This window comes from Cherax quadricarinatus, chromosome 49 (genome assembly GCF_038502225.1).
Source record: "Cherax quadricarinatus isolate ZL_2023a chromosome 49, ASM3850222v1, whole genome shotgun sequence".
NCBI classification, from domain to species: Eukaryota; Metazoa; Arthropoda; class Malacostraca; order Decapoda; family Parastacidae; genus Cherax; species Cherax quadricarinatus.
Genome location: NC_091340.1, coordinates 20,370,300 through 20,386,784, shown reverse-complemented (window position 1 = coordinate 20,386,784; position 16,485 = coordinate 20,370,300). Strand labels below are relative to the sequence as shown.

The 16,485-nt window shown below is 42.9% G+C and overlaps 1 protein-coding gene across 3 annotated transcripts in view; it reads right to left on the bottom strand.

Annotated features, from left to right (window-relative positions):
- Positions 1–354: 354 nt before the first annotated feature.
- Positions 355–16,485, bottom strand: part of LOC128697089 (uncharacterized) — a 199,965-nt gene continuing 183,834 nt past the window's right edge. For all 3 annotated transcript variants that reach the window (XM_070095243.1, XM_070095244.1, XM_070095242.1), the window contains one exon: positions 355–1,137. In XM_070095243.1, the coding sequence (XP_069951344.1) occupies positions 660–1,137 (478 nt within the window). In that variant the 3' untranslated portion in view covers positions 355–659. The remainder of the gene's footprint in view (positions 1,138–16,485) is intronic.

The window sequence follows — 16,485 nt, the reverse complement described above, 5'->3', positions numbered from 1 at the left end:
TTTTTTGGGTTATTCTAGGTTCTCTACACATATGCTGCTATGTATGATAATTCTGTGTAACTGTATTTGTGTATACCTGAATAAACTTACTTACACGAGTCTGGGCCTGGGGCATAATGCATGGGCATATCATTTATTGCCTTTTCAAAGTCCTGTGGTGTTAGGGTTATGTCAGAAATTCTGGAATTAGTAAAATTTTGAGTCATAAAAAATTAGATTGTCGACCTTTAATCTGATTATCAGCAAAGTAAATACTGACTCGTATTAAAACTTCAGCATCTCTCTCATTTCTTTGCTGTCATCTGTGTAAAGTCACAAGGACACAGTACTGGTTGTGGCATAAGAAAAGAAATGTTTTGGATTTTTTTCATTTTCATTTATTGCTTTAAATTCTTTCTGTGTTTCCTGGCTCCTGTATGATTCATTTAACTTAAGTTCAGTATTTTCTATTTCTCAAGCCAGTGTCTCCTTCGGTGTTGCAGATAGACTGGGGGCACTCAGCGTAAGGGATACATCACCAGGGTAAGGGATACATCAAGGTACGGGATACATAATCAGGGTAAGAGAGACACTAAGGTAAGGGATACATTATTAGGGCAAGGCATACATTATCATGGTAAGGGATACATCATGATGGTAAGTTAAGGGAAGGTTGACAACTAATCATCGTCATCAAAACTAATAAAGTAAGTGGTTGGTCGAGCTCCCTGGGTACTCATGCTGAAGAAATATCCGTTACCACCAGGCCAGTTGATGCTCGAGGGCAGGTTCTTGAAGGGTGACACTGAAGAGCTCTTTCTGTTGCTGGAGACCTTTCCGGGACCACTGGTGACCTTACTGAAGACACTGTTGCTTGGTATACTGTTAGAGAAAGGCTGATGAAGAGAGTTGAAGTTTGTTCTATCGAGCAGGATAGAGCTGCTGCTGCTGATAGGTCCTGCTGAGCGACTACCACTGCTTGTACCACTGCTGAAGTGGCTGAGACTACTACTGGGTCTTGAGAATACAGGAGCTGAGGTTGGCCTAGGAGAGAAAGGTGTCCTGAAAGCGCTAGTTTGTCTGAAGGGGTTGGTGGTGCTGGTGGGGAATCTGTTGAAGCCACCGTTGGTGAAGCCTGTTGAGCCGAACCTGTTATTTCTGTTGAAATAAAGAAAGTTGAACATTATAACCCAGTCAAGAGTTAACCAAGAATATTGTTAAACATTATTAAACATTTATAATGTTTACTGTGCTCATAAACATCCAAGAGCTACAAGAATTGCAATTTATAAAATATACAATACTTTCGTGTGTTAGGTTTCAAGTCTGTCTACTACACGAAGGTTGGTGTGTTAGTGAATATATACTTCTCAGTGGATATACTGAAATATACTTAGTGTATATGAACTAACACACACACGTCTCAGTGTAAATACACTGAGGCTTGTATAACTGTGCGTTGTGTTGTTGTGCGTTAGTATTGTGTGTAATGTGTGTTGTGTTTTGTGTGTACTGTCTTGTACTCACCTATTTGTGGTTGCAGGGGTCGAGTCTTGGCTCCTGGCCCCGCCTCTTCACTGGTTGCTACTGGGTCCTCTCTCCCTGCTCCATGAGCTTTATCAAACCTCGTCTTAAAACTGTGTATGGTTCCCGCCTCCACTATGTCACTTTCTAGGCTATTCCATGGCCTGACAACTCTATGACTGAAGAAATACTTCCTAACATCCCTTTGACTTATCTGAGTCTTCAACTTACAATTGTGACCTCTTGTTTCTGTGTCCCATCTCTGGAACATCCTGTCTTTGTCCACCTTGTCTAGTCCGCGGAGTATTTTATATATCGTTACCATGTCTCCCCTGACTCTCCTGTTCTCAAATGTCGTCAGGCCGATTTTTCTTAACCTTTCTTCATAGGACATTCCCCTTAGCTCTGGAATAACCTTGTCGCAAACCTTTGCACTTTCTCTAATTTCTTGACGTGCTTGATCAAGTGCGGGTTCCAAACAGGTGCTGCATACTCCAGTATGGGCCTGATGCACACGGTGTACAGTGTCTTGAACAATTCCTTACTAAGGTATCGGAACGCTGTTCTCAGGTTTGCCAGGCGCCCATATGCTGCAGCAGTTATCTGGCTGATGTGAGCTTCCGGAGACATGCTCGGTGTTATACTCACCCCGAGATCTTTCTTGGGGTGTTGTTGTTTCTTGTGTTGCAGTGTTGTTGTGTATTGCGTTGTAGTGTTGTGTCTTGTGTTATATTGTTGTGTCTTGTGTTGGAGTGTTGTGTCTTGTGTTGTAGTGTTTTGTGTTGTACTGTCTTGTGTTGTAGTGCTGTGTCTTGTGTCTTGTGTTGTGTCTTGTGTTGTTGTGTCTTGTGTTGTTGTGTCTTGTGTTGTAGTGTTATGTGTTGTAGTGTTGTGTCTTGTGTTGTTGTGTCTTGTGTTGTAGTGTTGTGTCTTGTGTTGTGTCTTGTGTTGTAGTGTTTTGTGTTGTAGTGTTGTGTCTTGTGTTGTGTCTTGTGTTGTAGTGTTTTGTGTTGTAGTGTTGTGTCTTGTGTTGTTGTGTCTTGTGTTGTAGTGTTTTATGTTGCAGTGTTGTGGTGTCTTGTGTTGTAGTGTTGTGTCTTGTGTTGTTGTTGTGTCTTGTGTTGTTGTGTCTTGTGTTGTAGTGTTGTGTCTTGTGTTGTTGTTGTGTCTTGTGTTGTTGTGTCTTGTGTTGTAGTGTTGTGTCTTGTGCTGTTGTGTCTTGTGTTGTAGTGTTGTGTCTTGTGTTGTTGTTGTGTCTTGTGTTGTTGTGTCTTGCGTTGTAGTGTTGTGTCTTGTGTTGTTGTGTCTTGTGTTGTAGTGTTGTGTCTTGTGTTGTTGTGTCTTGTGTTGTAGTGTTGTGTCTTGTGTTGTGTCTTGTGTTGTAGTGTTGTGTCTTGTGTTGTAGTGTTGTGTCTTGTGTTGTTGTTGTGTCTTGTGTTGTTGTGTCTTGTGTTGTTGTGTCTTGTGTTGTTGTTGTGTCTTGTGTTGTGTCTTGTGTTGTAGTGTTGTGTCTTGTGTTGTTGTGTCTTGTGTTGTAGTGTTGTGTCTTGTGTTGTTGTGTCTTGTGTTGTAGTGCTGTGTCTTGTGTTGTTGTGTCTTGTGTTGTAGTGTTCTGTGTTGTAGTGTTCTGTGTTGTAGTGTTCTGTGTTGTTGTGTCTTGTGTTGTTGTGTCTTGTGTTGTAGTGTTGTGTCTTGTGTTGTTGTGTCTTGTGTTGTTGTGTCTTGTGTTGTAGTGTTGTGTCTTGTGTTGTAGTGTTCTGTGTTGTAGTGTCTTGTGTTGTAGTGTTGTGTCTTGTGTTGTAGTGTTCTGTGTTGTAGTGTCTTGTGTTGTAGTGTTGTGTCTTGTGTTGTAGTGTTGTGTCTTGTGTTGTTGTGTCTTGTGTTGTTTACCTGGAGTTTACCTGGAGAGAGTTCCGGGGGTCAACGCCCCAGCGGCCCGGTCTGTGACCAGGCCTCCTGGTGGATCAGAGCCTGATCAACCAGTCTGTTGCTGCTGGCTGCACGCAAACCAACGTACGAGCCACAGCCCGGCTGATCCGGAACTGACTTTAGGTGCTTGTCCAGTGCCAGCTTGAAGACTGCCAGGGGTCTGTTGGTAATCCCCCTTATGTGTGCTGGGAGGCAGTTGAACAGTCTCGGGCCCCTGACACTTATTGTATGGTCTCTTAACGTGCTAGTGACACCCCTGCTTTTCATTGGGGGGATGGTGCATCGTCTGCCAAGTCTTTTGCTTTCGTAGTGAGTGATTTTCGTGTGCAAGTTCGGTACTAGTCCCTCTAGGATTTTCCAGGTGTATATAATCATGTATCTCTCCCTCCTGCGTTCCAGGGAATACAGGTTTAGGAACCTCAAGCGCTCCCAATAATTGAGGTGTTTTATCTCCGTTATGCGCGCCGTGAAAGTTCTCTGTACATTTTCTAGGTCGGCAATTTCACCTGCCTTGAAAGGTGCTGTTAGTGTGCAGCAATATTCCAGCCTAGATAGAACAAGTGACCTGAAGAGTGTCATCATGGGATTGGCCTCCCTAGTTTTGAAGGTTCTCATTATCCATCCTGTCATTTTTCTAGCAGATGCGATTGATACAATGTTATGGTCCTTGAAGGTGAGATCCTCCGACATGATCACTCCCAGGTCTTTGACGTTGGTGTTTCGCTCTATTTTGTGGCCAGAATTTGTTTTGTACTCTGATGAAGATTTAATTTCCTCATGTTTACCATATCTGAGTAATTGAAATTTCTCATCGTTGAACTTCATATTGTTTTCTGCAGCCCACTGAAAGATTTGGTTGATGTCCGCCTGGAGCTTTGCAGTGTCTGCAATGGAAGACATTGTCATGCAGATTTGGGTGTCTGCAAAGGAAAACACGGTGCTGTGGCTGACATCCTTGTCTATGTCGGATATGAGGATGAGGAACAAGATGGGAGCGAGTACTGTGTCTTGTGTTGTTGTGTCTTGTGCTGTTGTGTCTTGTGTTGTTGTGTCTTGTGTTGTAGTGTTGTTGTCTTGTGTTGTGTCTTGTGTTGTAGTGTTGTTGTCTTGTGTTGTGTCTTGTGTTGTAGTGTTGTGTCTTGTGTTGTTGTGTCTTGCGTTGTTGTGTTTTGTGTTGTAGTGTTTGGTGTTGTAGTGTTGTGTCTTGTGTTGTGTCTTGAGTTGTTGTGTCTTGTGTTGTTGTGTCTTGTGTTGTTGTGTCTTGTGTTGTAGTGTTTTGTGTTGTAGTGTTGTGTCTTGTGTTGTGTCTTGTGTTGTGTCTTGAGTTGTTGTGTCTTGTGTTGTTGTGTCTTGTGTTGTTGTGTCTTCTGTTGTAGTGTTTTGTGTTGTAGTGTTGTGTCTTGTGTTGTTGTGTCTTGTGTTGTAGTGTTTTGTGTTGTAGTGTTGTGTCTTGTGCTGTTGTGTCTTGTGTTGTTGTGTCTTGTGTTGTAGTGTTGTGTCTTGTGTTGTTGTGTCTTGTGTTATAGTGTTTTGTGTTGTAGTGTTGTGTCTTGTGCTGTAGTGTTGTGTCTTGTGTTGTTGTGTCTTGTGTTGTTGTGTCTTGTGTTGTTGTGTCTTGTGTTGTAGTGCTGTCTTTTGTGTTGTTGTGTCTTGTGTTGTAGTGTTGTGTGTTGTGTTGTTGTGTCTTGTGTTGTTGTGTCTTGTGTTGTAGTGTTCTGTGTTGTAGTGTTCTGTGTTGTAGTGTCTTGTGTTGTAGTGTTGTGTCTTGTGTTGTAGTGTCTTGTGTTGTAGTGTTGTGTCTTGTGATGTAGTGTTGTGTCTTGTGTTGTTGTGTCTTGTGTTGTAGTGTTGTGTCTTGTGTTGTTGTGTCTTGTGTTGTAGTGTTGTGTCTTGTGTTGTTGTGTCTTGTGTTGTTGTGTCTTGTGTTGTAGTGTTTTGGGTTGTAGTGTTGTGTCTTGTGTTGTGTCTTGTGTTGTAGTGTTTTGTGTTGTAGTGTTGTGTCTTGTGTTGTTGTGTCTTGTGCTGTTGTGTCTTGTGTTGTTGTGTCTTGTGTTGTTGTGTCTTGTGTTGTACTGTTGTGTCTTGTGTTGTAGTGTTGTTGTGTCTTGTGTTGTGTCTTGTGTTGTAGTGTTGTGTCTTGTGTTGTTGTGTCTTGCGTTGTTGTGTTTTGTGTTGTAGTGTTTTGTGTTGTAGTGTTTTGTGTTGTAGTGTTGTGTCTTGTGTTGTTGTGTCTTGTGTTGTAGGTCCTTTTGTTGTAGTGTTTTGTGTTGTAGTGTTGTGTCTTGTGTTGTGTCTTGTGTTGTAGTGTTTTGTGTTGTAGTGTTGTGTCTTGTGTTGTTGTGTCTTGTGTTGTAGTGTTTTGTGTTGTAGTGTTCTGTGTTGTAGTGTTCTGTGTTGTAGTGTTGTGTCGTGTGTTGTAGTGTTGTTGTCTTGTGTTGTGTCTTGTGTTGTAGTGTTGTTGTCTTGTGTTGTGTCTTGTGTTGTTGTGTCTTGCGTTGTTGTGTTTTGTGTTGTAGTGTTTTGTGTTGTAGTGTTTTGTGTTGTAGTGTTGTGTCTTGTGTTGTGTCTTGTGTTGTTGTGTCTTGTGTTGTTGTGTCTTGTGTTGTTGTGTCTTGTGTTGTAGTGTTGTGTCTTGTGTTGTAGTGTTTTGTGTTGTAGTGTTGTGTCTTGTGTTGTTGTGTCTTGTGTTGTTGTGTCTTGTGTTGTAGTGTTGTGTCTTGTGTTGTTGTGTCTTGTGTTGTAGTGTTTTGTGTTGTAGTGTTGTGTCTTGTGTTGTTGTGTCTTGTGCTGTTGTGTCTTGTGTTGTTGTGTCTTGTGTTGTAGTGTTGTGTCTTGTGCTGTTGTGTCTTGTGTTGTAGTGTTTTGTGTTGTAGTGTTGTGTCTTGTGTTGTTGTGTCTTGTGTTGTAGTGTTTTGTGTTGTAGTGTTGTGTCTTGTGTTGTTGTGTCTTGTGCTGTTGTGTCTTGTGTTGTTGTGTCTTGTGCTGTTGTGTCTTGTGTTGTTGTGTCTTGTGTTGTAGTGTTGTGTCTTGTGTTGTTGTGTCTTGTGTTGTAGTGTTGTGTCTTGTGTTGTTGTGTCTTGTGTTATAGTGTTTTGTGTTGTAGTGTTGTGTCTTGTGTTGTAGTGTTGTGTCTTGTGTTGTTGTGTCTTGTGTTGTAGTGTTTTGTGTTGTAGTGTTGTGTCTTGTGTTGTGTCTTGTGCTGTTGTGTCTTGTGTTGTTGTGTCTTGTGTTGTAGTACTGTGTCTTGTGTTGTTGTGTCTTGTGTTGTTGTGTCTTGTGTTGTAGTGTTCTGTGTTGTAGTGTTCTGTGTTGTAGTGTCTTGTGTTGTAGTGTTGTGTCTTGTGTTGTAGTGTCTTGTGTTGTAGTGTTGTGTCTTGTGATGTAGTGTTGTGTCTTGTGTTGTTGTGTCTTGTGTTGCTGTGTCTTGTGTTGTAGTGTTTTGTGTTGTAGTGTTGTGTCTTTGTGTTGTTGTGTCTTGTGCTGTTGTGGTTTGTGTTGTTGTGTCTTGTGTTGTAGTGTTGTTGTGTCTTGTGTTGTGCCTTGTGTTGTAGTGTTGTGTCTTGTGTTTTTGTGTCTTGCGTTGTTGTGTTTTGTGTTGTAGTGTTTTGTGTTGTAGTGTTTTATGTTGTAGTGTTGTGTCTTGTGTTGTTGTGTCTTGTGTTGTTGTGTCTTGTGTTGTAGTGTTTTGTGTTGTGTTGTGTCTTGTGTTGTAGTGTTTTGTGTTGCAGTGTTGTGTCTTGTGTTGTTGTGTCTTGTGTTGGTGTGTCTTGTGTTGTAGTGTTGTGTCTTGTGTTGTTGTGTCTTGTGTTGTTGTGTCTTGTGTTGTAGTGTTTTGTGTTGTAGTGTTGTGTCTTGTGTTGTTGTGCCTTGTGTTGTAGTGTTTTGTGTTGTAGTGTCTTGTGTTGTAGTGTTGTGTCTTGTGTTGTAGTGTCTTGTGTTGTGTTATGTTATAGTGTCTTGTGTTGTAGTGTTGTGTCTTGTGTTGTAGTGTCTTGTGTTGTTGTGTCTTGTCTTTCAGTGTCTTGTGTTGTAGTGTTGTGTCTTGTGTTTTAGTGTTGTGTCTTGTCTTGTGTTGTAGTGTTGTTGTGCCTTGTGTTGTGTTATGTTGTAGTGTCTTGTGTTGTAGTGTTGTGTCTTGTGTTGTAGTGTCTTGTGTTGTTGTGTCTTGTCTTTCAGTGTCTTGTGTTGTAGTGTTGTGTCTTGTGTTGTAGTGTCTTGTGTTGTTGTGTCTTGTCTTTCAGTGTCTTGTGTTGTAGTATTGTGTCTTGTGTTGTAGTGTCTTGTGTTGTAGTGTCTTGTGTTGTAGTGTCTTGTGTTGTAGTGTCTTGTGTTGTAGTGTCCTGTGTTGTAGTGTCTTGTGTTGTAGTGTCTTGTGTTGTAGTGTCCTGTGTTGTAGTGTCTTGTGTTGTAGTGCCTTGTGTTGTTGTGTCTTGTCTTTCAGTGTCTTGTGTTGTAGTGTTGTGTCTTGTGTTGTAGTGTCTTGTGTTGTAGTGTCTTGTGTTGTAGTGTCTTGTGTTGTAGTGTTGTGTCTTGTGTTGTAGTGTCTTGTGTTGTGTCTTTTGTTGTAGTGTTGTGTTGTAGTGTTGTGTCTTGTGCTCTGTCTTGTGTTGTAGCTTTGTGTCTTGTGTTGTGTTGTGTCTTGTAGTGTTGTGTCTTGTGTTGTGTCTTGTGTTGTGTCTTGTGTTGATTCTTGTGTTGTGTCTTGTGTTGTGTTTTGTGTTGTGTCTTTTGTCTTGTGTTGTGTCCTGTGTTGTGTTTTGTGCTGTGTCTTTACCTGGAGAGAGTTCCGGGGGTCAACGCCCCCGCGGCCCGGTCTGAGACCAGGCCTCCTGGTGGATCAGAGCCTGATCAGCCAGGCTGTTGCTGCTGGCTGCACGCAAACCAACATACGAGCCACAGCCCGGCTGATCCGGAACTGACTTTAGGTGCTTGTCCAGTGCCAGCTTGAAGACTGCCAGGGGTCTGTTGGTAATCCCCCTTATGTGTGCTGGGAGGCAGTTGAACAGTCTCGGGCCCCTGACACTTATTGTATGGTCTCTTAACGTGCTAGTGACACCCCTGCTTTTCATTGGGGGGATGGTGCATCGTCTGCCAAGTCTTTTGCTTTCGTAGTGGGTGATTTTCGTGTGCAAGTTCGGTACTAGTCCCTCTAGGATTTTCCAGGTGTATATAATCATGTATCTCTCCCTCCTGCGTTCCAGGGAATACAGGTTTAGGAACCTCAAGCGCTCCCAATAATTGAGGTGTTTTATCTCCGTTATGCGCGCCGTGAAAGTTCTCTGTACATTTTCTAGGTCGGCAATTTCACCTGCCTTGAAAGGTGCTGTTAGTGTGCAGCAATATTCCAGCCTAGATAGAACAAGTGACCTGAAGAGTGTCATCATGGGCTTGGCCTCCCTAGTTTTGAAGGTTCTCATTATCCATCCTGTCATTTTTCTAGCAGATGCGATTGATACAGTGTTATGGTCCTTGAAGGTGAGATCCTCCGACATGATCACTCCCAGGTCTTTGACGTTGGTGTTTCGCTCTATTTTGTGGCCAGAATTTGTTTTGTACTCTGATGAAGATTTAATTTCCTCATGTTTACCATATCTGAGTAATTGAAATTTCTCATCGTTGAACTTCATATTGTTTTCTGCAGCCCACTGAAAGATTTGGTTGATGTCTGCCTGGAGCTTTGCAGTGTCTGCAATGGAAGACACTTTCATGCAGATTCGGGTGTCATCTGCAAAGGAAGACACGGTGCTGTGGCTGACATCCTTGTCTATGTCGGATATAAGGATGAGGAACAAGATGGGAGCGAGTACTGTGCCTTGTGGAACAGAGCTTTTCACCGTAGCTGCCTCGGACTTTACTCTGTTGACGACTACTCTCTGTGTTCTGTTAGTGAGGAAATTATAGATCCATCTACCGACTTTTCCTGTTATTCCTTTAGCACGCATTTTGTGCGCTATTACGCCATGGTCACACTTGTCGAAGGCTTTTGCAAAGTCTGTATATATTACATCTGCATTCTTTTTGTCTTCTAGTGCATTTAGGACCTTGTCGTAGTGGTCCAATAGTTGAGACAGACAGGAGCGACCTGTTCTAAACCCATGTTGCCCTGGGTTGTGTAACTGATGGGTTTCTAGATGCGTGGTGATCTTGCTTCTTAGGACCCTTTCAAAGATTTTTATGATATGGGATGTTAGTGCTATTGGTCTGTAGTTCTTTGCTGTTGCTTTACTGCCCCCTTTGTGGAGTGGGGCTATGTCTGTTGTTTTTAGTAACTGTGGGACGACCCCCGTGTCCATGCTCCCTCTCCATAGGATGGAAAAGGCTCGTGATAGGGGCTTCTTGCAGTTCTTGATGAACACAGAGTTCCATGAGTCTGGCCCTGGGGCAGAGTGCATGGGCATGTCATTTATCGCCTGTTCGAAGTCATTTGGCGTCAGGATAACATCGGATAGGCTTGTGTTAATCAAATTTTGTGGCTCTCTCATAAAAAATTCATTTTGATCTTCGACTCTCAGTCTGGTTAGCGGCTTGCTAAAAACTGAGTCATATTGGGACTTGAGTAGCTCACTCATTTCCTTGTTGTCATCTGTGTAGGACCCATCTTGTTTAAGTAGGGGCCCAATACTGGACGTTGTTCTCGATTTTGATTTGGCATAGGAGAAGAAATACTTTGGGTTTCTTTCGATTTCATTTATGGCTTTTAGTTCTTCCCGCGATTCCTGATTCCTAAAGGATTCTTCTAGCTTAAGTTCGATGCTTGCTATTTCTCTGACCAGTGTCTCCCTACGCATTTCAGATATATTGACCTCTTTTAGCCGCTCTGTTATTCTTTTCCGTCGCCTGTAAAGGGAGCGCCTGTCTCTTTCTGTTTTACATCTACTCCTCCTTTTTCTTAGAGGAATAAGCCTTGTGCATACATCGAGTGCTACCGAGTTAATCTGTTCTAGGCATAAGTTGGGGTCTGTGTTGCTTAGTATATCTTCCCAGCTTATATCGGTTAGGACTTGGTTTACTTGGTCCCACTTTATGTTTTTGTTATTGAAGTTGAATTTGGTGAATGCTCCCTCGTGACTAATCTCATTATGTCGGTCTGGGGCTCCGCGCATACATGACTGAACCTCAATTATGTTGTGATCTGAGTATATTGTTTTTGATATGGTGATATTTCTTATCAGATCATCATTGTTAGTGAAGATGAGGTCTAGTGTATTCTCCAGTCTAGTAGGCTCTATTATTTGCTGGTTTAAATTGAATTTTGTGCAGAGATTTAAAAGCTCGCGTGAGTGTGAGTTTTCATCAGAGCTGCCTCCTGGTGTTATTACTGCAACAATATTATTTGCTATATTCCTCCATTTTAGGTGCCTTAAGTTGAAATCCCCCAGGAGCAAGATGTTGGGTGCAGGAGCTGGAAGGTTTTCCAGACAGTGGTCAATTTTTAACACCTGTTCCTGGAATTGCTGGGATGTTGCATCCGGAGGCTTGTAGACTATCACAATGACTAGGTTTTGGTTCTCGACCTTTACTGCTAAAACTTCCACTACATCATTTGAGGCATTTAGCAGTTCTGTGCAAACAAGTGACTCTGCAATGTACAGGCCAACCCCCCCCTTTTGCCTGTTCACTCTGTCACATCTGTATAGGTTGTAACCTGGGATCCATATTTCGTTGTCCAAGTGATCCTTTATGTGGGTCTCAGTGAAAGCCGCGAACATTGCCTTTGCCTCTGCAAGCAGTCCACGGATGAAAGGTATTTTGTTGTTTGTTGCTGGCTTTAGACCCTGTATATTTGCAAAGAAGAATGTTATCGGACTGGTGGTATTGTTGGTACTGGGGGGGGATTTTTTTTCCGGCATTAGTATCTGTATCTGTTGGTTTGGAGTGGAGGCCATCGACTGTGGTTCCACTCCAGGAATGACTGGATTTGGTGTACGATTTCTGCCATTTCCTGCCAGTTTTTTTTCCTTCCTGGCACTAAAAAACCTCTCCCTCTTGAGTGGCTGTGGCTACCCAGGTTTTCCCATGGCCTGGATGTTTTGTATCTTTTTGTCCCCTTTAGATGGTATGCCTGGCAATTTAAGTTATAGCACAGTCTTTCCTGTACTGAAGAGGTACACAGTTCAGGGTGAAAAAGCTTACAGGAAGGGAGTTTGCATTTTCCTGTTGTCATATGGGCATGGCATTTCCTAGGGTGGTCATAGTTGCACGTCCCATCTGTTTTTCCAGATTTCCCATGCCAGCAGATACCGAGTGCATAGTATGTGCACAGGCTTGGTTTCCGTTTGCCTTGGGTTTCTGTGACTGTATTCCCTGTTGGTGCATGTTTCCCTGTCTTACTTCTATCCTCCCTAGCACCAACAATGGAGCTCCCACCATTTGTTTTTGGTAATATATCCTCACTATTGCTAGTGGAGTCCTCTTGTTTGCTATTTCCTGCGGTATTTCTAGTTTGCAATATTGGTTTTATCTTATCTTTGACTACACTTGTTTCCCTACTATGGCTCCTGTCCCCTATGCGGTCATTCATATGTATTCCTTCCTGCTTATAATTCCCGACTACCTGGACAAAATCTCCAGCTTCACCATTACTGTCTCCCAGGACAGCATCTCCAGCTTCCCCATTACTGTCTCCCAGGACAGCATCTCCAGCTTCACCATTACTGTCTCCCAGGACAGCACCTCCAGCTTCACCATTACTGTCTCCCAGGACAGCACCTCCAGCTTCCCCATTACTGTCTCCCAGGACAGCACTATCAGCCCCCCATTTACTGACTACCAGGACATCATCTCCAGCCTTACAGTTTCTGACTACATGGCCAGTATCAAGGGCAGTACCATTCAGCCCGGACTTTTTATGTTCCCATCTGTTGTAGAAAGCTTCCAGGTTTTCTATGAAAGCAGCTTTGATGTTGACCTCTTTTAATACCCTTGTGATTTTAGTCCACAGATTTATCTCATTTGGGCATACCCAAAAACACTTCCCTGTTTTAATACTGCTTGTAGCTAGTTCTTGGATATCTGCACAAGGGGCGTGACACCAATTTCCACAGAAATGACAATTTATGCATGTGGAAGCCCGTTTGTTTGACTGACCACAGACTACACACAGCTTCATAATGATTTGAATGGTTGATTTACTGCAATTTTACTAGCAACCTCTTGAATATTCTATTAATAACCTGCTAGGTGGTGCACAATGAAACCGTTTGAAACCAGTCCAGGGTTCGGACCAGTCAAGGGTTCGGACCAGTCTATCTGATCTGATCAGTGGGTCACTTATTTAAACCATACTGGTCGGTGATTTGAGCTAACACATGAAGGATCTTCTGGAAATTATCTACCCGAGTAATATGTGATTTGATTGATACAAAAGTATAACTTGCGTGTTGAAGAGCCGGTGACTGCTGGCACTCCTACAATGACGAACGGTCGAGCCTCCACCTTTGTTTATCAATCGCTGTATCTAGCTTCTCTATTTTTTTTTTTTCCGTCTCCACCACAATAAATGCTATATTATCACTATAGTTGACTGGTGCAAATTTTGGAGGAAGGGCGCTTTTTCTGTAGTAATAATTGTCTTGTGTTAAGTCTTGTATTGTGTCTTGTTTTGTGTCTTGTGTTGTGTCTTTTGTTGTGTCTTGTGTTGTTTCTTGTGTTGTGTCCTGTGTTGTGTCTTGTGTTGTGTCTTGTGTTATGTCTTGTGTTGTGCCTTGTATTGTGCCTTGTGTTGTGTCTTGTGTTGTGTCCTGTGTTGAGTGTTGTGTTGAGTCTTGTGTTGAGTCTTGTGTTATGTCTTGTGTTGTGCCTTGTATTGTGCCTTGTGTTGTGTCTTGTGTTGAGTCTTGTGTTGAGTCTTGTGTTGAGTCTTGTGTTGAGTCTTGTGTTGAGTCTTGTGTTGAGTCTTGTGTTGTGTCTTGTGTTGAGCCTTGTGTTGTGTCTTGTGTTGAGTCTTGTGTTGTGTCTTGTGTTGAGTCTTGTGTTGTGTCTTGTGTTGAGTCTTGTGTTGTGTCTTGTGTTGTGTCTTGCGTCTTGTGTTGAGTCTTGTTTTGTGTTTTGTGTTGTGTCTTGTGTTGTGTCTTGCGTCTTGTGTTGAGTCTTGTATTGTGTGTTATGTTGTGTCTTGTGTTGTGTCCTGTGTTGAATCTTGTGTTGTGTCTTTTGTCTTGTGTCTTGTATCATGTGTTGTGTCTTGTGTTGTGTTTTGTGTTGTGTCTTGTGTTGTGTTCTGTGTTGTGTCTTGTGTTGTGTCTTGTGTCCTGTGTTGAGTCTTGTGTTGTGTCTTGTGTTGTGTCCAGTATTGGGCCCCTACTTAAGCAAGATGGGTCCTACACAGATGACAGCAATTAAATGAGTGAGCTACTCAAGTCCCAATATGACTCAGTTTTTAGCAAGCCGCTAACCAGACTGAGAGTCGAAGATCAAAATGAATTTTTTATGATAGAGCCACAGAATTTGGTTAACACAAGCCTATCTGATGTTATCCTGACGCCAAATGATTTCGAACAGGCGATAAATGACATGCCCATGCACTCTGCCCCAGGGCCAGACTCATGGAACTGTGTTCATCAAGAACTGCAAGAAGCCCCTATCACGAGCCTTTTCCATCCTATGGAGAGGGAGCATGGACACGGGGGTCGTCCCACAGTTACTAAAAACAACAGACATAGCCCCACTCCACAAAGGGGGCAGTAAAGCAATAGCAAAGAACTACAGACTGATAGCACTAACATCCCATATCATAAAAATCTTTTAAAGGGTACTAAGAAGCAAGATCACCACCCATCTAGATACCCATCAGTTACATAACCCAGGGCAACATGGGTTCAGAGCAGGTCGCACCTGTCTGTCTCAGCTACTGGATCACTACGACAAGGTCCTAGATGCACTAGAAGACAAAAGGAATGCAGATGTAATATATACAGACTTTGCAAAAGCCTTCGACAAGTGTGACCATGGCGTAATAGCGCACAAAATGCGTGCTACAGGAATAACAGGAAAAGTCGGTCGATGGATCTATAATTTCCTCACAAACAGAACACAAAGAGTAGTAGTCAACAGAGTAAAGTCTGAGGCAGCTACGGTGAAAAACCGTGTTCCACAAGGCACAGTACTAGCTCCCATCTTCTTCCTCATCCTCATATCCGACATAGACAAGGATGTCAGCCACAGCACCGTGTCTTCCTTTGCAGATGACACCCGAATCTGCATGACAGTGTCTTCCATTGCAGACACTGCAAGGCTCCAGGCGGACATCAACCGAATCTTTCAGTGGGCTGCAGAAAACAATATGAAGTTCAACGATGAGAAATTTCAATTACTCCGATATGGTAAACATGAGGAAATTAAAACTTCATCAGATTACAAAACAAATTCCTTCCACAAAATAGAGCGAGAAACCAACGTGAAAGACCTGGGAGTGATCATGTCGGAGGATCTCACCTTCAAGGCCCATAACATTATATCAATCGCAACTTCTAGAAAAATGACAGGATGGATAATGAGAACCTTCAAAACTAGGGAGGCCAAGCCCATGATGACACTCTTCAGGTCGCTTGTTCTATCTAGGCTGGAATATTGCTGCACACTAACAGCACCTTTCAAGGCAGGTGAAATTGCTGATCTAGAAAATGTACAGAGAACCTTCATGGCACGCATAACGGAGATAAAACACCCCAATTACTGGGAGCACTTGAATTTCCTGAACCTGTATTCCCTGGAATGCAGGCGGGAGAGATACATGATTTTATACACCTGGAAAATCCTAGAGGGACTAGTACCGAACTTGCACACGAAAATCACTCACAACGACAGCAAGAGACTCGGCAGACGATGCAACATCCCCCCAATGAAAAGCAGGGATGTCACTAGCACGTTAATTAAAAGACAATACAATAAGTGTCAGGGGCCCGAGACTGTTCAACTGCCTCCCAGCATACATAAGGGGGATTACCAATAGACCCCTGGCTGTCTTCAAGCAGGCACTGGACAAGCACCTGAAGTCAGTACCTGACCAGCCGGGCTGTGGCTCGTACGTTGGATTGCGTGCAGCCAGCAGTAACAGCCTAGTTGATCATGCTCTGGTCCATCAGGAGGTCTGGTCACAGACCGGGCCGCAGGGGCGTTGATCCCCAGAACTCTCTCCAGGTAAACTCCATCTGTTTTTCCAGATTTCCCATGCCTGCAGATACCAAGTGCATAATATGTGCACAGGCTTGGTTTCCGTTTGCCTTGGATTTTTGTGACTATTCCCTGTTGATGCATGTTTTGCTGTCTCATTCCTATCCTCACTAGTACTAACAATGGAGCTCTCACCAGTTGTTTCTGGTAATATATCTTCACTATTACTAGTGGAGTCTCCTTGTTTGCTATCTCCTGTGGTATTACTAGTTTGTAATATTGGTTTTATCTTGTCCTTGACTACACTTGTTTCCCCACTACAGCTCCTGTCTCCCTCGAGGCCACTAATATGCATTTCACCATGCATACAGTTACTGTCTACCAGGACAGCACCTCCAGCCTCACAGTTACTGTCTACCAGGACAGCACCTCCAGCCTCACAGTTACTGTCTACCAGGACAGCATCTCCAGCCTTACAGCTCCTGACTACCTGGCCAGCACCTCCAGACATACAGTTACTGTCAGCCAGGACAGCATCTGCACCAAGGGCGATAGCACCATCCAGCCCAGACTTTTTCTTTTCCCATCTGTTATAGAATGCTTCCAGGTTTTCTAAGAAAGCTGCTTTGATGTTTTCCTCTTTAATTACCAATGTGATTTTAGTCCACAGATTGATCTCATTTGGGCATACCCAAAAACACTTCCCTGATTTAATACCTCTCGTAGATAATTCTTGGATATCTGCACAAGGGGAGTGACACCAATTTCCACAAAGGCTACATAAAATCCATGTAGAAGCTCGTTTGTTTGTTTGGTTGCAGACCACACAGGATTTCATAATGTGATTTTAATGGTTGATTTACTGTAATTTTACTAATAACCTCATAAACATTCTACTAATAACCTTAAAGTAAAGATCTGGCTATTTGTATTTCTATTTGT